Source organism: Equus quagga, chromosome 15, assembly GCF_021613505.1.
Source record: "Equus quagga isolate Etosha38 chromosome 15, UCLA_HA_Equagga_1.0, whole genome shotgun sequence".
In the NCBI taxonomy this organism is placed as follows: Eukaryota; Metazoa; Chordata; class Mammalia; order Perissodactyla; family Equidae; genus Equus; species Equus quagga.
This window is the reverse complement of record NC_060281.1, coordinates 891,792-917,298: the sequence shown is the minus strand read 5'-3', so window position 1 is coordinate 917,298 and position 25,507 is coordinate 891,792. Positions and strand designations below refer to the sequence as shown.

General features: G+C 43.9%; 1 protein-coding gene across 1 annotated transcript in view; it reads left to right on the top strand.

Moving 5' to 3' along the window:
• RIMS1 (regulating synaptic membrane exocytosis 1) overlaps positions 1-25,507 on the top strand; it is a 414,621-nt gene that overhangs the window by 163,065 nt on the left and 226,049 nt on the right. The window contains exons 3-4 of the mRNA XM_046639771.1: positions 17,554-17,767; positions 20,087-20,098. Coding sequence (XP_046495727.1) covers positions 17,554-17,767; positions 20,087-20,098 — 226 coding nt within the window. The remainder of the gene's footprint in view (positions 1-17,553; positions 17,768-20,086; positions 20,099-25,507) is intronic.

Genomic DNA, 25,507 nt, shown 5'->3' with positions numbered 1-25,507 from the left:
CATTTATCTCCCCGGAAGGTGTAGACAGTGCAGGATGCAGTTGTGGAGTTCCCTGCCTCACGAGGTGACCGCTTTATCTCCCTGGAAGGTGTAGACAGTGCAGGATGCAGTTGATGGGATTCAAGGGTCAGAAGGGAATTTACATTAAATTGCTTCCCAACACTAAGTGTCACAGGAAAATTCTTCACGTCATGCGTGCATGTTGGTATTCCTCGTGCATTCGTTGAGCACTGACCATTTGCAGAACATTCTGTTTATGATTGTGAAGGATACAAAAGGAATCCGTGATGTGGCATGGGGAAGCAGAGGAACTTTGCACACAAGACATAAACACATCGAGCATGTGGGTGAGTGATGTGTAGACTGACACTGTGGTCGTTCGGAGAGGGCGGGACCAGTGAAGACTTCAGGAAGGAGATGGGCTGTGAACAGAGCTTCGAAGGCTGGCTTTGATTTGGGTCGTGGCGGTAAGAGCACTGAGGCTCTCGGTGATGAGACCAGCGGGAGCAGTTCTCAGTTAAGGAGGGGAACAGTAGGAGACACGCATGGTGGAGAGAAAAAACTGTTTGCTGGAACATCATTCATCTGCCATTCAGTCAACACTTAGGAGCACCTGTTATGGGAAACCGCAATGCCATACAAGAGGCTACAAAGATGAGTAAGGTGAAGATTTTTGCCCTCGAGGAGCTCCCAGCCCAGTAACAGGAAATCAGTGTCAGCTCCTCTCTACAGGCTTAATTCCAGGGGGATTCAGTCAGAAGAGGAATTGCTGGAAATTTCTTGAACTGACTTCGTCCAGCTTAAAAAACTCACCAACACTGATTCAACAAATATTTATTGAACTTCTGCATTGTGCTGGCTGCTTGGGATACATCAGTGGATGAAATACAGCCCCCATGCTGACCAGAATGGAGCTAAACACATTTTTTGTTATTCGCTGGTCCTTCAAGAAACATAAAATGTTATTTATTGTTTTTCAAATTTGAGAGGGCAAAATCAATAGAGAGATATCTTTCCGAGCTTTCAGAGGGTATTTAGAGCCATGCCTGTCAAGACGACGGTGAGAAATACTCAGCAGCGTCTCTTTAAACCTGTGCTCCTTTCTTGAGCAGCATTTGTAGTTTTGTCATCCACTCCATTTTGTTTTTGTTTTTGTTTTTTAGCACCTGCAAAATTTAAACTGGAAATTTCATCCTTTGTGTTTCAGCTCTTGTCACTCTAAATGTCTCTCGTTGTGCGAGTCCGTGTTGGCTCTTCATAGAAATAAAATGCAAATCATATCCGTGCAGAGCCGAACACTTATCTCGATGAAATCAGAACAAATACTTGAAGGTTAAAACAGATTCATTGCTTAGCAGAATAAAGAGAAAAACACTGAATGCAACATGAATTTCCCGCTGAGATGAATTCAAAATACAAGCCAAAAATTCAGTAGAGATAAAAATACTTCTCATGCCCAATGATGAATTTTGATATCTAGAGCCAGATATCAGGCTTATTTCTCAGCCATTTTTCTTCCACGTGAAATTTAATATTGTGCGTATGATGGCTTCTCACTATTGGAAAATGCTATATTAAATTTCACAAAGGGAGGCACATTAACTCTGTGTCCAGGTCAAATGACTGTGAAGAGCTGCTTCCCGACACCGCACGGCACCTCGTATCCCAGGGAGCGAGCGCCCTGGTCACTCAGTTCTGCCATCTCTGTGGAGCTGACTCCTGGCACGCAGTCTCTCATCTGTTAACGCTGTGAGCCTATGGATATCACTCTGCAGGCAGGTGCTTTGACCCTTTAAATAAACATCGGTATGTTATATTCCACTGTTTATTTCAAAAAAGTGTTCTCCTTTATGTGTCCAAGAACTTAAAGTGACCATACGTGTTATTACTACATTATAAATTTGGATTTTTTTTAATACTCTTTTCCAACATAATTGGCTTCCTTTACAGTCCTACATAATTTATGATATATGCTTAAACTCAGTCATCTGAGAAGGGATCCATAGACTGCCAAGGGGTCCACCTCACAAAGATGGTTCAGAACCCCACATCCTGTCGTTACCTGTGAAGGAATCGGGGTCTCCCTCTGACCCACTCTGCTGCCTTCTTATGGTGTCCTCTTAAGAGAGAGGCAGGGCCCTGTCCAGGTATACTAACACGATTCATGAACGGAAGTCCCTACAAAGCAGCATTCATTCCCAGAATGGGTTGTATTTCATAGCTGGTATTCATAGTTACTTTTATTTTGTTGATAGGTCTTTTTTTTGAAATCTAGGCAAAAACAACAACAAAAAGATGACTTGTTAAAAATCATCATTGGCATGAAACATTGTGTCTGTTGGCTGGCCAGCATCTTGAAGATGGTTGAGCCGGGTAATGAGAGCATGTGTATTGTTTCTGGAGTTTAATAGCAACTGGCTGTGAACAGTAAGCACTTTCCAAGGTTGTAAACTGAGTTCTGGATGGAAATAGCATAAGCGGATGCCCATCACTGATATCATAGACACGAGGCCTGATGCTTAATGGGAGCTGTGCAGTGGTGTCTGAAGCTGTGCAGAAAGAAAAGGCTTGGAAGAGGGGTCGGAATCCTTCCAAAGGGCATGGCCCACCCATTCAGAAATAATCCCGACGGGAAACCCATACTGTCCTTTGGAACGAGAGATGCCACTTGATGTCTTGTTCTGGTGATGGTGAATTTCACTTTTCACTTCTATATGGACTCTGATGTTAAGTAATTTCATCCCAGCATGAAATGAGGTTAAAAAATTATTAATGAAGTTAAAAATTGTTATTCTACTTAGCTAAGAATAGAAGAATAAAAACAGGATGTTCACAAGCCCCAGATCTACAATTCTCATCAGTTCTCTGAAAATCCTTTCTGCAGGTATCTAAATAGCATGAAAGTCCAAACAAATTGTGTCTATATCTGTCTAATAACTGAGTAAGTTTTTTAAAAAATTAGGATGTTTTTTAGAGAATTCTACCATGAAGGCTCTTCTTTTTAGACTAGACTTTTAAAATATCCACTCAAATAGAAGAAAAGTAAAACATTTCTTTATAAAACAGTAAACAACCAATGATTTGAAAAATGGAATTAACTGTGCTTACCTTCAAATGCTGTCGTGTAACTGCAGGTGAATTTTTACAGTCGCCCGTCCAAGTCTCTTGTGAACGTGTGACCTGTTTGTTCAAGTGTAATTGCATGTGACCTATGTTTCTTGTAATATTAAATATTCACTGGCAAACTTTAAGGATTTTTAAAAAATTGTCATTCTTACGACCCTTATATTGATCATTATGACTTGAGGAAATTTTAAATTACATTAATTACTGCTGATGTTTCTTAGGTACTTTAATATGCACCAAATGCTGCACTGAGCTTTACGGGGTCGTCTCATCGGGCCCCACAGCAACACTGCGGAGGGGCAGTTTCGGCCCCATTTGACAGACGCGGAGACTCAGATGTTAGCTCGCGCTGCCACAACAAATGCCGTAGACTGGGCGTCTTCTTTAGCGGGAACTTCCTTCTCACAGTTCTGGAGCTGGGACCCCGACATCAAGGTCCTCCGTTGGGATCTCCTTCGGTCTTGCGGACAGCACCTTCTCATGGTGTCCTCACGCGGCGGACAGATCTCCAGCTCTGGTCTCTCCCTCTTCTTGTCCCACCATGGGCCCCCCCCCACCCCGTGACCTCCTCTAAACTTGATCACCTCCCAAGGGCCCCTCCAACACCAGCACGTTGCGGGCTAGGATTTCAACATATGGATTAGTGGGACACACACATTTGGTCCCTAAGATGCAGGGTTTAAGGGGGTTGCGTGATTTGCCAATGTTACAGGGCGAGTGATGGTCAAGGATGGGGCGGGCTCCAGAGACCTGGTAAAATACTACTCCACATTGTGTGACAGCTTAAAACCTCCTCACGCTGACTTCTCTTCACCACCTGCGCCACAAGCCCAGTCAGAGGACCCTGGACGCTGGCCTGTGGTCTGACCTCCACTCCCACAGAGGGAGCCTTTCAGTCCCCAACACCTCGCCTCAGTTTGTCACCTGGAGCCCTGCCATGGCCGCCCATTCCACTTGGAAGAAAATGCAAGTCTCCTCTTTGGTTCCGAAGTCCTCCCTCATGCCTTTGGGCTGTGAGCAGTCCCGGTGCCTCTCACTCCGTCCTGCTGCCCTCACTTAGACTCGCGCCCTCCTCTCTCTGCCTGGAACATCCTCCCAGACAGGCAGGCAGGCTTCTCCAGGCCCTTCAGCACTCTGCCCAGACTCAGCCTCCAGACCACCCACCAGTGTAACCCCCTCCCGCTCTGTCCCTCGGCCTCTTGTCCTCGTGGCCTGTGGTGCTGGCTGCTGGCGCTGTGTGTGGGTTCTTTTGTGACTGTGTAACGCCTGCCCCAGGTGAAAGCAAGGTCCTGTGAACAGACTTAGTGTATGACCAGCACCTCCAACAGCACCCGCAGGTAGCGGGTGCTCAGTCATTATTGGGTGAATTTAGGAATTGACGCATGATGGCTCTAAGTGGTTGGAGTTTGTCACTTCTATGAAGATGAGGAAGCTTGGTCCTCACAGGGGCTCAGAGCTCCGTCTCAGTCCTCAGTATGTGGAGGCAAAACCAGGGCTCACCAGGGTCTTCTTTCCTTCACGGTCTTTCTGTCCCACGCCCCCACCCTGTCCTGTGGGGGCACAAAGTACGGAGCCAACCTTACTGTTGAGAAGGGGGACGGGGGAGAGGGAACCGAGACTTGCTGAGCATCAGGTCTGTGTCGATGCCGCCCCAGGAGATGTCTGCAATCTTAAGAGGTGACAGTGACCACCCTCAGTTCACAGCCAAGGAGCGTCAACTGCAGACAGATTCCAGAGCTTGTGCACGTCACCCAGCAAGCTGCTGCCCGGGCCTGTGTGGAGACCCGGCTTTCGTCGGGCGGTAAGGCCCTGCCTCCCCAGGAGGCGCTGCCCGGGGCCCTCGGAGGAAGCTCTTCTCGAGGCCAGCATTGATCGGTGAAAAGAGGAGAGTGGCTTCACCTTAGACAGAGCAGACTTTTCTGGAATTTATAAAGCTCTTTGCCTGGTGCCCTTGTGCCTTGTTAGCTGTGAGGCTGTTCAAAGCCGAAATAGAAAGCTCTGGGTTTTAAAAGCAGCCTGCTACAAATTATAGCTCACGTGTTGTTAAAACCAAGAGTAGTTATACACGAAGCCTATGGCCTCTTCCCTCGGTGAAGCTGGGTGATGTGGCTCCAGCGGCCTTTGAAGGGCCTTTCTGCCCAGACTAGACAGGTGCGCAGCAGGTGGCACAGAGACAGATCTGCGGAGCTCCTTGCTGGCTGCGCGAGTTATTTTTAGCAGGAGACCTGCTGTCTGCACCAGCGTCTGAGCTGAGTGCTCAGCATGAAATGGTCCCTCTCCTGCCTGTGTGGCATCAGCCTTCCTTCTCTCTCTCTTTCCTCCTGGCTCCTTTTCCAGGGATCTCACACATCGTCTGTCCTGAGATGCCCCTTTACTGTGAAACTTGCTCTTGTTATGTTGGTGAGGATGCCTGTCCTTACAGAGCTCACAGGAGGGGCTGCAGCAGCCGTGCCCCAGGCTCGCCGTGCAGAGGCCTGAGGCTGCCCTGGTGCCGCCGTCGGGCCTCGGCCCCCGTCAGTGACCAGCCAGAGGCGTGTGCTCCTCGTCACTGGCGCCTGTGCGAGGAGGTGGGACAGGTTGCTCTGGGGGCCTCTCCAGGCGAGGACCTGTTTACGGAGAACGTCCAGGAGGCAGAGGCTTCCTCCCGGGGTTAGGAGAAGCAGAAACACAACAAGACAAAATGAAATAAAACCAACCAGCCCAGCAAACAAACGAAAACACGCAGATCCTGGGATCACGCCAAGAAGCTCACTTTGGCTTCTGACCCGATTTGCCGTTTGTTCCTTCCTTGTCTGTATTTACAGTGTTGCACAAGGAGAACTCTGTTAAAATGAGGACCCTGAGGCTCTGCAGGATCCCGCATCATCTAACGAGGTTGAACGCGCACACATACGCACACACACCAGGACTAAGGCATCTAATGTGTTTGAGGAAGTTAACTTTTTCAGAACACCACAGTTTAGGCTTCTGTATAAATACCTGAGGAAAGATAGAATCTACTACAAAAAGAAACAGAAATTATTTAAAGCACATGAAAAATTAGAGCTGTTTTGTTCCCCCACAAGGCTTCTTTCTAATGACCATTGAAAACACTCTCTACTTTCGTTTGTGGCCTGGACACCAAGACTGTGACCGCTGGGTCCTGGTCCCGGGGCCAGAAGAAATGAAAAGAGGCTGAGGGAGCAGCGTGTATCTAGGATTCCCAGACCGCCGTGCTTTCACGTTACCTGCACATTATTAGCAGAACAGAGAAAATAAATGAAATTTCTGGCTGTTTTGAAGCGATTCAGTGTATCAATTCAGGTCTACCTTGAGGCCTCGGTACCTGCTGGGCTTCAGAAGTTGGGTCCTTCATCCATGAGGCCAGCAGAGGAGTTTGGGCGTTTTTAACCATGAGGTTCCCTCTCGCCTTGCTTCTGCACGTCCTGAGTGGTGGCCCTTCCTTCGGAGACAGCTTTCTCTGGAGTCGCTCAGCCTGAGATCAATGAACGTCTTCACTAGGTGTGGTGTCAGATTTGGCAGCCATTGGCTTTGACGGTGAGAAAAGAAGTACAGCGTGAAATAGAAAATGGAACCCAAGAATCAGTTTTAAAAGAAAAAAAACATGTTACAGTCGTGAAAATGCAAATATGGTGCCTGCACAGGCTCTAGGAGATTCACAGCCGCTCCACGCCTGAGCCCGGTCCAAACCTCCATCGTCTCTGACCGGTACCACAGGCCGCCCGCCAGCCCCTGTGTCCTTCTCGGCCGCCTCCCGCTGCAAAGAGGGGCCACAGGGACCCCGGGAACACAAGGCCAGTTCTCTGATCCCTCGCTTCAGTCTCGTGCAGTGGCTTCCCACTCCCCCAAGGAAGGCCACATCCCACGGTGACTTCGGAGACCCACAGGACCGCCAGCCCCCTCTGCCTCCCACCACTGGGCCACCGGGCTTCTCCTCCCGCTGCCCGGCCAGGCGCCCGCCACAGGCCTTCACAGCCACTGTCCCCTCTGCCAAGTCCCACCCTGGTGACTTCCTCCCGCACCTCCTGCAGGTCTCTGCTCATGGTGCACCTGACTCCCCGCTTACGCTCTCAGACACAGGGACATCGACAGGAGCAGTGCGCCACTCGGCATCCAGAGTCCTCAGATGGTGGCAAAATAGGAGTTTCTCTCTGCACAGCTATGGCATTTTCAGTGGTGCTACTAGGTTTAACCTTAGGAGGAGCAAAGGGGGGTAAAACTCAGAGAAGAGGGCGGAGGAGAGTCCTCCTCAGGACTGACCAGGTGTCGTTGCTGTGCCGCTCTACGCAGCCTCCCGTTGTCACACTCGGTGCTTCTGTTCTGCGGGGCTTGTGGAGAGCGACTGAGTGGGTGAGAGAGCTTGGGACCCAGGGCGTGAGGTTAAGATGATCTATCAGAGGAGATTGATCAAAACTCAAGAGGAGCAACCACAGGGAAGTATAAAGAGGTAGTATACAGTGTAGGATACAGTATAAAGAGAGGGTTGCTCATAAGGGAAGTATCACAAAGTATTCTCTTTTTGACTGATTGCTACAAAACTGATCAGGTTGTCGAGCTGTGGTTAGATCATGCCTAATTTGATGGGATCATCTCAGTGACAAGAACTGCAAGATCTTCTGTTTGGGGTTCTGGCACATTCTGTGGGATTAAATGCAGTTCAAATCCAGAGCCTTTGATATTGTTCCGAGTTCTTCACAGACAGTGCAATGTTTTAAAGGGTAAAATGGACTGTTTCTAGCTTCGCGTGCCCTGTGATTAGTGATAGCTGATTAGGACACATTTTTAGTATCTAAATATAATGAAAGACGGTAAGTTTTAAAAATAGACTCAATTATTCCCAGGCAGTGGCTGGTGAGCGTGGAAGAGGCTGTCTGGAGTTGATTAAGCAGTGGTTGGGGTTCTGGGTCACATCAGGGAAAGGAAGAGTGCATATACATTGGTACAAATTTAAAATTCTTCTGACAGTCTCTGGACTTTCAGCTCCACACTTGCAAAACCATTAAATCATCTGCTTTATCATCTCTTGTTCATGGTTACTTACAACACCTGTTATATTATTTAGGTGATAGTTGGGTCTTAAATGCATGTTGACAATGTATTTTAATTAAAGGATGAAAACAGATGTCACCATTAGCAGATATGATGGGAACGAAATCACATCTTGTCGCTTGTCTTGAAATGCACCCTAGAAACCCGCACCTGACGACAGCCGACTAACGCAGTGTGCTGTGCGCGTGGAGCCAGCAAGCCTCTATTCCTCTGTTTTTAAAAAATGAGAAAGAAGAAGCCTTTTTGGAATAAACTTCTTATTCCTCAGATATTTGAGATCTGATTTGGGCTTTAAATTAGAATATTTGCTCGTGCCGCTTTCCAAAGTCTAAAGTCAACCCAGACACTCGCTGTCATAGTTCTCGATCCCACTTACATATTAAGATCCATTAAATAATGTTAGATGTCACAGAACAAAAACAAATGCTTTATCTGACTTTTGTTCACTCTTTGCTCCGCACGTTATGAAGTAGCTAACCTTTTACAGTATCCTTACTAATTGTCCAACCCCTCCCTCAGTGTTTCATGTATATGAGCCATTTGAAGCCTCACGACAACCCTGAAGTAGGTGGGCATCATCAGCCCCGTTTTACAAACTAAGAAGTGGGGTCTTCCGGTGTTAAATGACTTGCCGGGCCACACAGTTAGCAAGAGGAAGAGCCCAGGAAAGAGGTGAACCCAGGAAATCTGGCCCCAGAACTCCTGAGCCCTGTGTCTTCTCAAGTATTGGCACACACATGGATTGGATCCCAAACCAGAGAAACGTGGTGCCCTCACTTCTGGGGGCGAGCAGGTAACGTGTCTTCCACTGTGCACAGAGCAGGGTCCCCACGTCTTCAGTGCCCTCTGTCTGGGGGTAAGTAGGTGATGCAGAGCCTCTGACCAGATAAGGTAGGAAGGTGGCTGGGTAGAGAGGCTGGGGACTGGGCTGGGTGGGCACCAAGCTTGACCAGCAGGAGAACTGTCGTCCGGCAGAGGCTCAGTCGGTGTCTGCAGATGAGGACATTGTGCTTCTCGTGTACCCTTTATGGCGCTGTGATTTCTGGGAAACAAAGGCGCTCACAGAGCTTTCTGGGACTGTTGACATTCTAAAGGAATTAAGAACAAGGAGCAAAACGCACTCGCTAACAAGAAGGATGCATTCGATGGGAGTAAATTTATCAGATGTTAAAAGTGAACGGAAAAACAACTCTTTAACGTGTCAGGGTTTTCTTTATGTCATTAATTCATCTGCTGTTTCAGAGCATTGAGAATACTGGTGATTTGGGCAATCTACATTTCTCGGTTCAAAACCACCTAATGATAATACTTTTTTAAAAAATATCAGATTTTAGAATCTGCTTTTTTTTTCTGATGTGTGAATTAACAAAGACTATTATAAAATACTTAGACAAAATTGTGTGTCCCCAATGGTTGCGTCTCCTGGACATTCCACAAAATAAATTATACTGCTGGGATCACCTTTCTCCGACCCTCATCTTATAACATGACTGACCTGTTGCCTCTTATCGTGCTTTACTGATAGGCGACCTAAGCCACTCATGCTGATTCCTGTGTGCAAGGAAATTCCGCTGGGTATGGCTGCTTCCCTGAGTTACCATGTGTGTCCTCAGAAACTTAAGAGCAAAGTGCTTTCTTCCCTCATGGATTCTCTACGTCTCTGTATTATATTAATAAGGGCTCATGTTTGCTGAGCTCTTACCACTGCGCTATCTCAGTTAGCCCTGCTGACCATCCTGTGAGGTTGCTAACAGCATCACCAGTCTGCAGATGAGGAAACCGAGGGATACAGAGCTTGCATAAGTTTTTCATCACCATGAAGCTAAGAAATAGAACTAAATTAGACCCTGCACAGGCCGGCCTCAGACTTGTGCCTAATCTATTATATTTAATCCCTTCGAAAAAGCATCCAGTTGTGGAGCAAAGTTGGTTTATTTTTTCCCCTCCCTATAGTAATAAAACATAGCAAGTCTGGCGAAAATAGTGAAGAACACAGCAAAGGCCAGGTTCACCGTGTGCTGTGCATTCCGGACGATGCAGGCTCCAAGTGCTCGCTGAGTGCTGTGGTTGGTCGTATGTGTAGACGCCCCTTCTTCCTAGTGGCCAGCACAGGAGTCTGCCCTTTCTGTAGTGGGCAGATCACCCTGATCCATCGAATGAAACATTCTGGAAAAGTTCACATGGAATGTAATTAGACCTATTTAATATTGATCGATTATGTATGTATCCTATAGGTGGCACTAATAAGATTACCTGTTAAATTATTTTCTTAAAAATTAACTTCATTCCTTTCTAAAATTTCATTCCTCGCTGATGTTCTACTGGCTGGATTCTTTCCCTCTGCCTTGATTTTCTTCTCCTGCACTGTGCTGTGAGTGAGAGAGCCTGTCTGCAAGGTCTGAACATGACTCCTCCTGTGCCAGATTTTCAGTTTGAGGCCCCTGGTGTAACTCAATGTTGGAAAGCAGTGATACCGTTTCATGATCTGGGGACGGTGTTCCTCAGATACGCCCCACAGGCTCTGCACCCGCGGAGCGCACAGCCCTCAGCGCCTCCTGGGGGTGAGCGGCCAGCATCCCAGTGCAAGCTGTGGGCCCTACATCCTGGGGTGTCATCACTTGGTGCTCGCTTAGGTGTGCCCTGCTGTGGCCGAGGGGGAGGGAAGAGCAGTAGATGCTGGACTGGAGCAGCCACTGTGAACACACGGCGGCCGTCGGTGAGGCCCCTCTCTGTCCTGTGGGCTCGGTGCATCCGGCATGCAGGGCACTGACTGCGTGGACCAGAGTTTTAACAGTGCTGAGTGGAGGACCGGAAACCAAAGAAAACATACGGAAAAATCCTTCGTACATCATTTTTAAGGGCAGGTAGAATGAGTCCTCCACACAAGAGCAGAAATTGCAACACTTTATAAATTTCTATCTTGTTCTTTTTCAGCCGCCTCTGAAAACACATTTTTTCTAAGTTACACTCCCTGCTGATTGTACTAATTTTCTTTAACACATTAGATGTTTCAAAGAAAAATAGTTTAAATAATTGAAAGAATTGTGTAAAAATAAAAATCTTTAGTGCCATCTGCTGGACATTTGCAATAAGTAAAAAGTATACTCATTTTAAACGAAAGACTGTGGTTTTCGATACAAAATGAAAAATAACTTTTTCAACTGTAGTAATTTTTAAATTACTCAGTAATATCTGGGGTAAATTTGTGAATTACAGAAATGTTTAAAATATATGTATATTATTTATATGAGAATACAGAAAGGTTAGTGTGAATTTTTCGATAACAGAGCCTGATATCAACATTTTTAAAAGCAAGCCCCCGACCTCTGAGGCTAGCAAAACATCTCAGATGTCCCCTCCTGCTCTGACCTCTGTGTCACTGACCTCGTGGGGCCGTGCTGTGCCCTGCTATGCGTGTTCTGGGCCGAGGTTGGGCCAGGACCCACAGCCTGCCTGGGCTGGTGGTTTTCACAGCCATGTATGCACATCCCGAAGCCGTGCTCCATCTTGGGGTGCCATGTGCAGACGGCTCTCATCCCCACCCTCCTTCCTCTTGTGGAAACCCCTCACCTGCCTTCAGGAACTGCCACTTAGGCTTAGTGCCCACCCCCTCTTCCTCCGGGAAAGTCCAGCCCAGACTTTGCACAGGATAGCCAGGAAGAAAGGTGGAAACGTCTTCTAGCCTCTGACCACTTTGGGGATGGAAGAAGGAAAATAAAAGCTAGAAATGAGTGACAAAGATTTCTCTGTGCCCCGCCATTGCTGGTCACTGAGCATCTTGCCATGTGCTTTGTTTACAGCAGGCACTAACTAGTAAGAATATCGTTAATAATTTCCTGTTTAAATAATTTATTTTGCATTTGTAGTATAATGTTTATGTTTTTAGACATTTAAAGAATAGTATTTAGCTTTTTAGGCTTCTTGTCTTTCAAATATGTGCCATTAATTACCCAAACAACTTGTTTACAACTAGAATATAGGAGTTCTGTGAATTGAGTGCACAGATATTAAAATAATGTGATAATTATTACATAGTGAAGCCATGGGAAAAATAGCATCCAGGGAGAAAACCAAAGATCATGTCTATGTCAGTGCTTTCTTTTGATAGCACTCCATATTTTATCACTCTCCCTTTTCTATGTAGATAATTTAAAGCAGATTTGTGATCATATATTGTGTCAACCCCACTAATCAATAAGAATATATCGTTAACTCTAAAATTGAAATGTACGAATAAAATTCACAAAAAGGTTTTACATTTTCAGTCCTGCGTTTACTGTAATGCCATATAATAAAATATGTATTTCCATTTATTATTCATGATAGAACACGGTCACACTGCTCTGATATGGATTAAGGCATTAAAACGTCAGATACAAAATGTAAATACGGTGTTTATGCTCTCGCTCCGGTATCCTGATTCCAAAGGCATGTTTATTGTGAGGGCAGCATCTGGACAGCGTGAGACATCAGAGGATGTGAGGGGAATCAGAACGGAGAAAAGGCTGGGAGGTGGTTTCCAAGAGACAGTTTCCTAGAGCAGCGCCGAGGGCTGCAGAGTGGGTAGGTCGTGAGACGGTGGGAGAGAGGAGTGTTGTTGCTGCCCCCGCCGCCCTTCTTTCCTCTGAGGGTGTCGCCGGTGGAGGGAGGAGCACAGTGAGAAGGAGGTGGGGCAGGCTGGCGGGGTCTTGGGTTGGACTTTCCTTTGTGCAGGATGTGCGAGTCCCTTCTGCAAGTGGAGGAAGAGGCCCGTGAAGGAAGATGTGAAGACGAAAGCCGAGAAACAGCGTGATCTTTCTTCTTTCACTCTGCTCCCTGTGGGGACCTCCGCACCAGCCCTATGAACGCGGCCCTATTGCAGAAACCAGGAAGGGGTCTGAATTCACGTGAGGTGGGGAACAGAGGGGTGCAGGCACCGAGGGCTGCATCGGGCCGACGTGAGTCCTGGTGGAGTCGGGGTGATGCCTGTGGATGGCCCCGTGAGCTGTGGGAGGAAGCGCTCAGGGAAGAGCTGCCCAGGCCACTCGGGTGCATCCCTCTGGGGAGGAGCAGTGTCCCCTGGTGGCTGTCAGCCTCAGGAACCACTCTGTGGGCCAGGCTTTTCTCCCACTTGCGGTGAGACTGGAAGAGAGGTCCCCTAAGATGCCCCATGGAGGAAGTGAGGATGTAGGGGCCTCACCCTCACACTCAGTCGGGAAGCCTCACCCGACCAGCTCTCTTGCAGCTGCCTCCTGGGGAAGGAGCTGCCTGCCCGTTGCAGCCCCGGGGACCCCGCAATCGAAGCTCGGGGTCACGTAGGAAACCAACACTGGGCCCACAGCTTGTTGGGACAGTGTTTGGAGTCTCGCAGGAGGGCACAGCTTCTTGAAGTCAGTTTGGGAAAAGAGAGTTGGGGAATGAACATGAGAGCAGAGTTGGGAAATGAGTGGAAGTCATTCCTGATGGGAGGAAAGGCCCTCACAGGTCCTCAGCTGGGAGCCGTCAGCGTCGCGCTCGTGTGTCCTGGTCAGCTTTGGTCGAGGTGCCGTGGCTCAGCCAGGACCACTGACTGACGTTGCCTGCTGGCTAGCACTTGATGAAGTCCAGAAACACCTTCATCTGCAGTGAATCCATGTTCATGGTCACGCTTATGTGAGCTCAGTGGAAGGTGGAGAGCACATGGATTCAGATGATGTGCTCAGGCAGAAAGGCGAAGCAAAGCCCCAGAAAAAAACAGTTTCCTCATCAACAAAATGGGAAAATTACTGCTGTCTACTTCGTGAAGTTATTGTGTACTTGAACCTATGCATTTTCTCTTAAAATTACATAGATGGCACAAATGGTCAATTCTTTATTTTTTTAGGAAGATTAGCCCTGAGCTAACTGTTGCCAATCCTCCACTTTTTGTTGAGGAAGACTAGCCCTGAGCTAACATCCATGCCCATCTTCCTCTACTTAAATGTGGGACGCCTACCACAGCATGGCTTGCCAAGTGGTGCCATGTCCGCACCCAGGATCTGAAGCAGAACGTGCAAACTTAACCGCTGTGCCACCAGGCCGGCCCCTTCAGTAGATTTTAATGCTGTCAAACACATGCCTTTTTTTCAGTTCTTTAGAGCACTCATTTGTTATTCAATGGTATTTGATGAGAAAAAAATGAATTTTTTCCTTATTTTTATATGAAATATTTCATATATTCAAGAGTATTATATAACATATATGTAAAGAATAAGGAAGAATAAAAATACATCATGCACCCACCACTCAGCTTAAGAAATAAAACATTTCCAATACTTTTGAGGCCCAGAGTTGGAAAAATTTCATATCTGCATGAAAAAATTATGTATTCTCCTGTTGCTGGGTACCCTAACTGTCGTACTCTACAAGTTTGGGTATATCTCTTCTGAACCTCGTTTAGCTGAGCTTTCAAAACCTAACGTGATGGTCTTCGTCTTTTAAGGATGTTATAGTGCCTCCCAGGTGCCCTGAGTCCTGGCCTGTTGGATGGTTTCTGCCACTGCGTGCCCGGCCGTGATCCTGATTGTCCTGCTTTGTCTGTGTTTATTTGTTTCAGTTCTTGTCCTGTCTGGATTGATGTTTTCCTCATTCCATGTTTTCCGTCTACTGGTTTGGGTGTTATGGGCTCTATTTCAATGATTTTTAGTGGCTTCCTAATTGGAGTTTTCTTTTCAGTCACTTGTACACAGTTGAAACTGAATTTCTTGGTCAGGGAGCGTCAGGAAACATTCTGGGCAGCTGTCTGCATCCGAGCCGGGCTCTGCCTCTGAGCTCACTTTTCTCCTTCAAGGATCTCCATACTTTCTCTCCCACTCAGACACAAATTAAAAGTTATTCTCTTACATATTTTATGCAGCATTTTCAGTGTTTTGTGGCAGTAGAATTTTTTAGCATAGAGACCTCAGTATGAACTTGTCCATACATTTATTTTTTGATTTTTCTCAAAATGGACTAAGAAAAAATTATTTATATGTATGACTTTGCCATTTTGGAAATAAGTACTGGCTACTGCTAAGGAGGTATATGTCTTCGCTCTCTTGCTACATTGTGCATTTCTAATATTATTTACTGTTTGGTAGAAGAGAGGTGTCATATGCAGAAATAGTAATGTGGCAAAAAAAAAAAAAAAAATAAGTAGTCTATGAGTGACCAGATGAAATGCTATGAGACTGCGGTAGAGTAAGGTTTCATCTCAGTGGTCCGTGCCCTGCACACACATATTATACAAAGCTTCCTGAAATGGGTGTCCTTTTGGTTGGGCTGTGTAGGATAGATAAAAGTCCTTCATGTTTGAATTTAAAAAAAACAAAAAGACTTTGATTTTCAAACCATTATACCTAGCATAAAGCATATACTAAATCAGGATCAGAAAAACTGCTCCAGGGGCCAAATCTGGCGTAAGGTCTATTTTGATAATAAAGTTTTATTGGCGCACAGCCATGCTTGCTGTGTTTATTACTTACATATTATCTGTGCTGCTCTCTGCTACAACAATAGAGTTGAGTAGAAGCAAGGGGACTATATGGCCCGAAAAGTCTAAAATATTTACAGTCTGCCCTTTTACCATAAGTTTCCCAACACCCATCCTAAATCATCTCTATATTACACAGTAAGTTTATGGGGAACTTTTCCCATAGCCTAACTTTCTCCTTTTCATTTGTATTTATTTAAACATATTAGATTTGGGAGTTCTCACAAGAAATATTTACTCATGCATTCCCTCTATGTTACAGTTTATTTCTGTTTCTTTGGTTAGAGGTATTTCCTTGCTCCCACTTAATAATTATTTTCTTTGATAGAAGCTTTAAGATTCCCGGTGCTATTTTGTATGGTTACTTTTGAAATAATAGTGTTTTCTACCAAGTTGACCCTAGATTAATGTGTTAAAACTATTAAAAAAAAATTAACGGGTCAAATAACTCTTCAGTAAATTGGTGAGGTATCTTTGCATCCATTAACTAAAATCTCACTCTGTCCCTCTATGGACGGGGATTAGCTGGCCTTCAAATTGGGGGTTTCAGATCCTAAACTACTTTACGTCTTGTGTGTCTGTGCCTGTGTGCTTTAATGGTGGGAATTAAGTAGGAAAAGTGTCGATCGGCAAAGCAGGAAAGGGATTTTAGAGTTTTAAAAGTAGTCGTTGACGTTCTGCTCTGGAGCTGTTGATACGCAGGGAAACAAGGAAATCCCGGGACTTCAACACCACCCTGCTTGGACCTCACTCTCTTGATCCCGTGTCTGGGAGATCAGCGCCCGGAGTTGTCTCAGATGTCAAGCGTCCGGCTGACTGCCGGAATTCACGGTAGCATGCGTGCGTCCTGCCCTGGGAATACTCGCATCCCACAGTCTGACTCCACACAGATCATTTGCTTGGCCGTTTCCCAGGAGTATCTCTTTTGGTGTCAGAGCCAATGATGGTTGGCTGGCACAGGACAACTCTCTTGGTCTCATTTGCAAGCCTAAGAATCCTTTCACTGGGATTCCCTGGCTGTCACGGTGCTCCACGTAGAAGGGCGAACAGTTTCTCTAAGATCAAGGGATACGGGCTTATGGGTTTATGGGGCAGGAGGAGACTTGAACCCTATTAAATGTGAGCTTTCATGTGGGAAGTGGTTTTCCTCAACAACCTTGGCTGTCCGACCCCCAGTGGTTATCAATAAAGAGGTAGCAACCCTCACAGATAAAACCTGAGCGAGATTGAACAAAATTGGGGTAAGTAAAAATCTGAATATTTGCAAGGTGACGTGGAAGGACTCTCGAGCACAGATGTAACGTATGGAATTATACATTCTGTATACTGTATGGAATCACATACAAGCAGTCTCCACGAATGGGTGTGAAGGACGGCATTTTGCGGAAGACAGATTGCCCAGCAATTAGTTTAAAACAGCCTTTTTCCAAGTTTGTAGCATGTTTTGATAGTGGGGCATGGAGCCAATTACTGTGATGAACTTTTTAAAAAACAGGAATCAGTGTTGAACTTAGAATAAGGTAGTAAATATCAGAGTATGGAATATATAGTTAAGCTGAGTATTTTGTATAAGTTTTGCTTCAGTTATATACTGGCATATGTGCTGAGTGTCTGTGGAAATATTTTGAAAGGCATCTGTCTAAAAGAAACAGAGGCTTGGAGTGGATCCATAAACTCACCGTTAGCCACAGTGATTACAGTCGACTTGTATATGGCTCAGTGTTAGTAAGCAGACCTGGGGCTATGGCATACGAGCTAATGCAGGTCTTACCTTTGGAGGTAAAATTAGTGGGGAAAATTGCTTCCTGTGTTTGCTTTCGTTCAAATAGCTATACTTCTGTTAGGAAAAGTAGTTTTGTTTTTGTCTTCCATCGTTTCCTTAGTTTGCTCCCATTTTCTCTTTTGCCCAGGAGATTGCATCAACAGTTTGAAAGCTATAAGGAACAAGTGAGAAAAATAGGAGAAGAAGCTCGACGTTACCAGGGCGAGCACAAAGATGATGCTCCGACCTGCGGCATCTGTCACAAGACGAAGTTTGCTGACGGGTGTGGCCACCTGTGCTCGTACTGCCGCACCAGGTTCTGCGCCCGCTGTGGAGGCCGCGTGTCCCTGCGGTCCAGCAAGGTGAGTGTCCCTGAGGCCAGGGCTCCCGGCGCAGTGGAGACGCACCTGCCAGGGAGTGCGCTGCACACCTGCGTGCATGCACGCGTTCACTTGTTCTTCGTTTGTCATAAGGTTCACGGAGCGGAGTGGGGATGAAGATAGTTCCTGGAAAGACTCTGTATGTGTGCATCTTAATAACTGGCTCCCATCCCAAACCAGCAGGTTACCTGTGAGAGTATATTTGTTTTATGAAGAATGTAGTGAATTTAGATTTAGAATCATAAATTATAGAACTCTTGAGAGTTGTTATGGACAATTCTGCTTGTTATAAAAAACCTACTTTTAGTCTCTGCAACATGTATTTCAGATTGAGTGAAGGTAAAATGCAAGGTAAACTGTGGGACATGAAATTTAACCAAGATAATAACATATAAAGCAACGATGAGCCGCTATGAGAGTAACTGCATATTTATTATCATGTTGAAGAAATACGGTGCTCAGTTTATCTCATGGAAGTTATTTGGACATTTAAAGAGTATTTTTCTTTTTTAAATTTCGGGTTTTTTGCACCTGTTTTCTTCTCTTTGAGATGTAGTTTCTGATGCAGTTTCCCCAGTTGGCTTAAAAGAGCCACTCCTCTGTTAGGTCCCTGCTTTAGATAGATGAAAGTTTTTGAGGCACTAAGATGCTCATATAAAGGATTAAACATTATTACTTATGAAACACTAGGTTAATTCTAATAAATAGTTTAAAATATTTTAATGTACTTTATTATATTCTCTATACTGAAGTGCAGTAGAGTTATTTGTAGGGATATCTGGGGAGCTTTTCTTTGCTATAGGTCTGCAATAATAGTATAGATAATAGTATAGAACACTTAAGATTATCGTATACTACAGAAAGAATGCCCAGTGTTTCTTTAAAGAACTTCTCACAGTATCTAATCATGTATAGAATTTAATTTAATACAAAGTTATATGTAAAAATAACGAGAATTGTTAAGCAATCTTGACGTCTTCCTAATTTGGAAAGTGACAGTTAAAATTAAAGTGAACCTCTCAGTCAGCACGGCATTCTTTGGTAGTGTATCGAGTTGTAAGGAGGGCATTCTAGAGTCTCTTCCAGAGGAAGTAAGACATTCAGTAAAATAGATATATTGTTATAATTTAAGGTGAACCTGCTATTATCTTTGCGGCCTTGGGAAGATAATTAACTTCTTTGAACAATAGCTTCTTTATCTGTGAAACCAGATAGTAACAATTGCTGTATGTGGTTGTTATGATAATTAAATTAAAATAATTAAAATTTAGGTCTTTACGATATGGATATTTAATGTTTTTTAGGTTTCATTCTTAGGGTCACGTAAGTTTTCTTTTTCCTCCTGAAAGTTATTTGTTTTCGTTAGACCTCATTTGCTGCCTTAAGCCTTTCTAGAACAACCTTGGGTCAAGATAGTGTCTGACACATAAAAAGTGCAGGAGATCTATCTGTTAGCTTCCCCTTCTTCAGCGACCTTAAATATACTATTTTGGAATGAACTGTCACTAGTGGGACCTTGGATGATATTCAAACTGTTGGATGACCCACGTGGTGGGGTACACTTGTGTTTTGACAAGGAGAGATGTTTACAGGAAATGGAGCTAGGCGGTACCTGTGTTTTGGAGCCGACGCTCAGATCTAATGCAGGGCATTCATCTTTATTAGACCCATCCAATCCTGGAAGAAATATTCAAAGGAACAAAATAAGAGAAAGCACAACTTAAAACATTTAGTCTTGGGCATAAGACAAAAAATTGCACAAGTTGGTTTTTCCTATGACACTGTAAATGTTGAAATGTATATTACAAATAAGTATTGCTTGTGGAATAATTTATGGCTAAAATAGTTAACATATTTCTTTTCTCATTTTTATTTGTTACAAACGTTTCCCATTCCTAGATTTTTCCAATTTATAACTATAAATATTTTAACAGTAATTTGATAAAATTATTCATACAAATGTTATGCATTTTAATATCTTTTCAAAAATAAGTAGGCTAGATATGGCAGTGAATTAAGGTTTCTTTCTGAATAATGCAAGTTCTGAAAATTTCAGAAATCATAGTGCCCAAGTTCTGGCTCTAACCCATAGCAGGATCCGAATATGTGCATTTTCAATGAACGACTGAACAATGGTTATTTTGGGGAAAGAGTGAACATTTACTTTTGAAAATACCTGTGTTTTAACACTTTAAAGTAACAGATAACTGTTTTCTTGAAGTCTGTTTGCTAATAGATGCCTTATTTTTGTTTTTCTCTTTTTCCTCTCTTCGCTCTGCTTCCTTGGATGCTTTCACAAAGGAGGACAAAGTGGTTAGAATCCATGATTTCTTTCCTATCATTTGTTATTATAATGCTGTGAACTTTGTTAAGTGAATGTTTCACTTAGTGTCGTGAATCCTGTATTTCACAGAGAAATTGTATTTAGGAAGAGCTCTTCCCAAGTTCTCATGGAAAAAAATTAAAACAAACATGTAGGAGCATTTCGGAGTTTTATATTAATAGGTGAAGTCCGGGCAGTTCGAGTTCGTGGGATTGGTGACATTTTAACACAGTTTAAGTCTCAGGGACTCACCGTCCTCTCGGCTCTCTGAGGTCTGACGATGACTCCATCTCCCTTTAGCAACAGCAGAGTCTGACAGACAGCTCTCCTCTCAGCACCCAGTAGGGCTGCGGCAGGGGACTGAGCCTTCCCTGCAGGAGGAGCGGAGTGGAGAGGGTGGACCAGGTTGGAATCAAGAGCTCAGAACAGAAGGAGTTTTCTGTGGAACACAAGTAGCAGAGCTGCCGAATTGAACCGCGTTTTGCCCTTTTCTTCTCCCCCAGCATAGAAGTCCTTCCCCAGGGGAGTGAAAGGTCACGTTTAACTCTTATCAGCTGTAGAAACCGTGGAGGCCGTCCTCAGGAAGACAGGATCCAAGTGGAACCCAGTCAGCCTGTCCTTGGTAGACACGCAGTGTGCTTTCATTCAGTAAAACTCCAATTTCCCCAAAGCCCATTCATTTCCCAATATGAGATGGAGGCCATGAGTATTTCAGGTTCAATACATCAGCTCAGCTGCCTTTGTTCGATGGTTTAAAGTTTAAATTACGTATTGCGTGCATAAGTAGCAAGCATGACGTTAAATTGAACATCAATTTGTGTTTTCAACTTGATGCTAGTATACGTTCATGGGTTTTTTCTGTGAAGAAGAAATTGGGCTGAAAATTGCATAGAGTGGTTTGTTTTCACTAAATGTGTTTGCCTGCACCATCGGCGGAAGTGAGGTCATTGTGGGGCTGTTATTTTAATGCAATAATGTACTGTATTAGGAAAAATATCACCAGAATATCACACATTTGATTCCATGAATATTATTCCTGTGGGTGGGTCTACATTTGAATGTACACAATTTTAAATCTTTAAGGAATAAAAGTTTGAGTAAATAATATGCTGGCGTTATGCAGACTGGGTGGTAAGACTGTCCCCACTCTTGCAGGGCTGGCAGACCCGTGTCCCTCTGCCATCTCTCCCTGTAAGGGGAGCTTGTGTGCTTGTTGTGATTGCTGACTGTGTAACGAGCATGCAGGTGGGTTTTGTGGTTCCCAGGATGAAAATAGAGTGGAAAGTCCTGTAAAATACCTCCACTTTCAATTATTTTCTTCACTTTTATTAGAACGCATATATTTACATTTATTTTTAAGTACTTTGTCATAACTTAATTAAAAACCTTTTTAGCCTATTGTTCAACGAATTGCCTTTGTGGCCCAAGGAAGCTGAACCAGATTCCATCTTAGTGGTGATAAAGATAACAGCTGAGTGTTAAACAGAGTGCTGGTGGCTGGGTCTTTCCCTAATCCTCTGAGATCTTTTATTTTTGGTAGAGAAATTATAATTTACAGAGATGTACATGCATGTGTGTGTGTGTGTTGGTATGAGTAGAAAGCAAGAAGAATAAGGGTGAGTAAAACTTTTCTAAAGCAATCTCCATCTCGATCAATATAATAGCAATGAATTCTACTTAGTCTGTTGGATTGGTGAATAAGTGTGACTAAAATACTAGTTTACATGAGGACAAAGGATTGCTGACTTATAAATATCCCTTTTCTTTTGTCAAGTGCAGCAAAAAATATTAATGATCACTTTTTTGCTGCCAGGCAATATTTTATTTTAAAACTCCACCCTTAGCCTAAGTCATGTCTGATAACAGTTGGAAGATTGTAAACTTGCTTATAAAGAAAATGGCTGTCATAAAGAATCACTTTGCCGTTGACACATGCGATGGCTTATAATGGGAGATTATCTTACACAAGTGCGCACTCACGGAGGTAAAACTATCATTGTTACTTCGTTGAACGCCCTCTCCTGTGCCTACATAGATGGGGGACTGCAGAATTCCTTGCAGCCTGTTGAAATTGCTTCTGTCTTTGTTTTGCTCTCTATTTGGTGGTAGAATATTGAATTTAGGTAACTCCTTTGATAACATTAACACTTTGCTGTTTGTAAACCAGCTGAATTGAACCCTCCAAATTCACTTCCTTTGGGATTTCCAAATTTTCATCAGTATTTTCTTCAGGGAGGATGAATACAGCAACTAAAAATGACCTTGCTACATTTCTAGTTTTTATTGTCACACACACAAAAAAAGTCAGCTGTTATAAATTGAGTATTTTATGATAAATATCAACAATTCTCTGAAAAACAGAACCCTACCATTTTCTTATTCTTTCAAAATGGGAAAGCTGCAGCATGTGTAAAAAATTACATTTTTTATATCAAGATAATTCATGAGGTGTTATGTTTACAGAGTCATCATTTTTTAAACTGGTTCTTCGTAGCTTTCCATTGGTGTTTGTTTTTAGAAACGATGCTAAGTGATATGCTGATGAAGTCTGTTTTTATAGAAAAAGCTATCAAAGGTGGGGTTGGGTGGGAGGGCACAGCGCCAGCTGAGTTCAGACTTGGCGTTATCATCAGGAGCTTCCTGTGGCATGACTGATTCTTAGCAGTGTACGGACTCTCACAGACCCTGCTCTTCCATACCAAAAGGATTTTGGTATTTTCTTCTCTCGATAGGCTTAGATAAAGATGAGCAAGCCAGTAGAATAATAATCATCTAAAAAATGATTTTTATCATTGCATTAAATATTTATTCTTATTATGAAAAAATATTCTCAAAGTTATCCACGTTTAGTCCGTAGTGTGATGAAGCCTAGGATCGCAATTTCCAACCTTCAGTCTTTTGAAAACACGACTCTGAGAGTTGCCTGCACTCATTTTCACGTTCTGTTTTACTTTTTTTCTAGATGCATTGATGATGGGTTTTTCTGCAAGAATGTTGTCTTAGAGATTTTCCCAGAAAGATAATACAGGCCTAAGTAGAAAAGTTTATGAATACAGATAAACGTATCGATAAGCAGAAGTCAGGGTCTGGAGAGAACTTTCATCAAGCGATTTAGTTGCTTAGATTTCTTAGGGTTTCTCTTCTCATTTTGTTGTGCTTGTCCTAGAGGAGAGTAAAACATCAAGTTTTAAAAACTTTTGTGGGAGATAATTCAGAAAGTTCCAAATTTTCTATTTTAGGAATTTGCTATACTGTGTTTCAAGGGCATGGAATTTTAATCTCTTGCATTTAGCATTACTGTTCTGGAAGTGTTTGCTGATGGTCAAGAATCATTGGAAGTTTATACCCAGTTTATCTTGTTCTGCCCTGACTCCTCAAATCATTGTTCAATACTCTTATCAAGTCTCTTTCTGGAAACTACAACCTCACAGATTAGTGTGAAATCCAAAAGCCTAGAAGGACTGGTGGAGCCACACCTGGGTTTGGAAAGTCAGCCTCTTCTAGTCCAGGGAAAGGGGCTGCTGGCGCATGGCTTTCACAAAGCTGCCCGCTAAACCGGCGTCAACTCTGTTTTCTGTGAATGTAAGTTGTCAGGTCTCTTGTTTCTATCCCGAGGAGTGGAATCGCTGGGTCATGTGGTAGCTCTGTGCTTAACAGTGTGAGGAGCTGATGAACTGTATTCTCAAGCGGCTGGAGAGCACTGTCTGAGGGTTCCAATTTCTCCACATTCTCATCAGTACTTCTTGTTGTCTGCTTTTTTTGAATTATAGCCGTCGTGTTGCATGTGAAATGGAATGGCGTCTCACTGTGGTTTTCGTAAAGCTGTTTTTAAGCCAAAGTTATCACACTAGTTTGATATCTCCAAGGATTCCCTTTGATTGTGTGGATTTAGATTCTTGTATAAAAATGCTTCTAAGTTAGCAGTTTCTTGAGAATGGACTTTTCTTAAAAGGCGAGCATATTCAAAGTATTAGAAGTTTCTTTCTTCTCTGGGGATTCTTTATTTCTCTTATGTTAGAATTGTGTAAGTACTCATTAGTCTATGTGAATCAATCAAAACAGGAGCTCCGTTAAATTTAAAATAACTTGAAATCTAATAACTATCTGTCTAGACAGCTTTCCCTGGGGTGCACAAAAGGTGGGAAATTTTTATCACTAAGTGAAAAGACTATTTTTAAACGTACTAGCTACTCAGTTTTACCGCTCAGCTGTAGGTCCAAAATTACCACAGAGACCCAAGCCCAGACTTTAAAGATTGGCTCCTCTTTCAGTGCACGAGACGGTCGTGAGTGATGTGAGCTCTGGTGGCTGACAGACGCATAAGACACTCAAAGACTAACAACCGGATTTTCTGTCGTCTGCCCCCGACCTTCACCGTATCCCTGCTGTCTGCCCCCAACAGATTCCACCCGCAGAGAGATTGCCTGTTGCTGCTCCCCCAGCGGGGAGTGTATTGTCAGGCACAAGAAAAGCCTATTTTGTCTGATATTAGTAAAGCCACACAGCTCTCTCTCTCTTTTTTGTTAAATGTGATCTTTTTTTTTTAAAGCTTGGCCCTGAACTAACACCTGTGGCTGATCTTCCTTCTTTGTCTTTTTTTTCTTTATTCTCCCCAAAGTCCCCAGCACATAGTCGTATATTCTAGTTGTCGCTCCTCCTACTTGTGGCATGTGGGACCCGCCTCAGCGTGGGCAGAGGAGCAGAAACCCCGGGCCGCCAAAGCGGAGCTTGAGAACTTAACCTCTCGGCCGTGGGGCCGGCCCCTCCGGCTCTCTTATGGTTGCTCTTTACATGCTATATCCTTTTCCTTTTAATTTCGCCCTATTTTTATGTTTGAATTTAAACTCTGTCTCATTTAGACAACATATACTTAGGTCTTGGTTTTTTCTTTCTAAATCCAGCTTGACAATCTCTGCCTTTTAATTGATTTTTTTATAGAGAACTATGATTATGTTGTACAACCAATACTCTTTATTTATTTATTTATTTATTTATTTTTCTGGGAAAGGTTTGCCCTGAGCTAACATCTGTTGTCAATCTTCCCTTCGTTTTTTCTCCCCAAAGCTCCAGTACCTAGTTGTATATTCTAGTCGTCTTTCTAGTTCTATGTGAGCCGCTGCCACAGCCTGGCTACTGACAGACGAGTGGTGTGGTTCCACGCCCAGGAGCCAGACCCGGGCTTCTGAAGTGGAGCACAACGAACTTTAACCTCTAGGTCATCAGGGCTGGCTCTGGACTGACCTTTTAGTCCATTTACATTTCATGTTATTATTGACATGATTGTACTTATGCCTCCTATTTTACATTTTGATTTTTTTCTCTCAGTTTCTTTCTTCCTCTGTTTCTCCTTTACGGCTTTGTTTTGCATTAAATGAGTATTTTCTGGTCATGTTTTAATT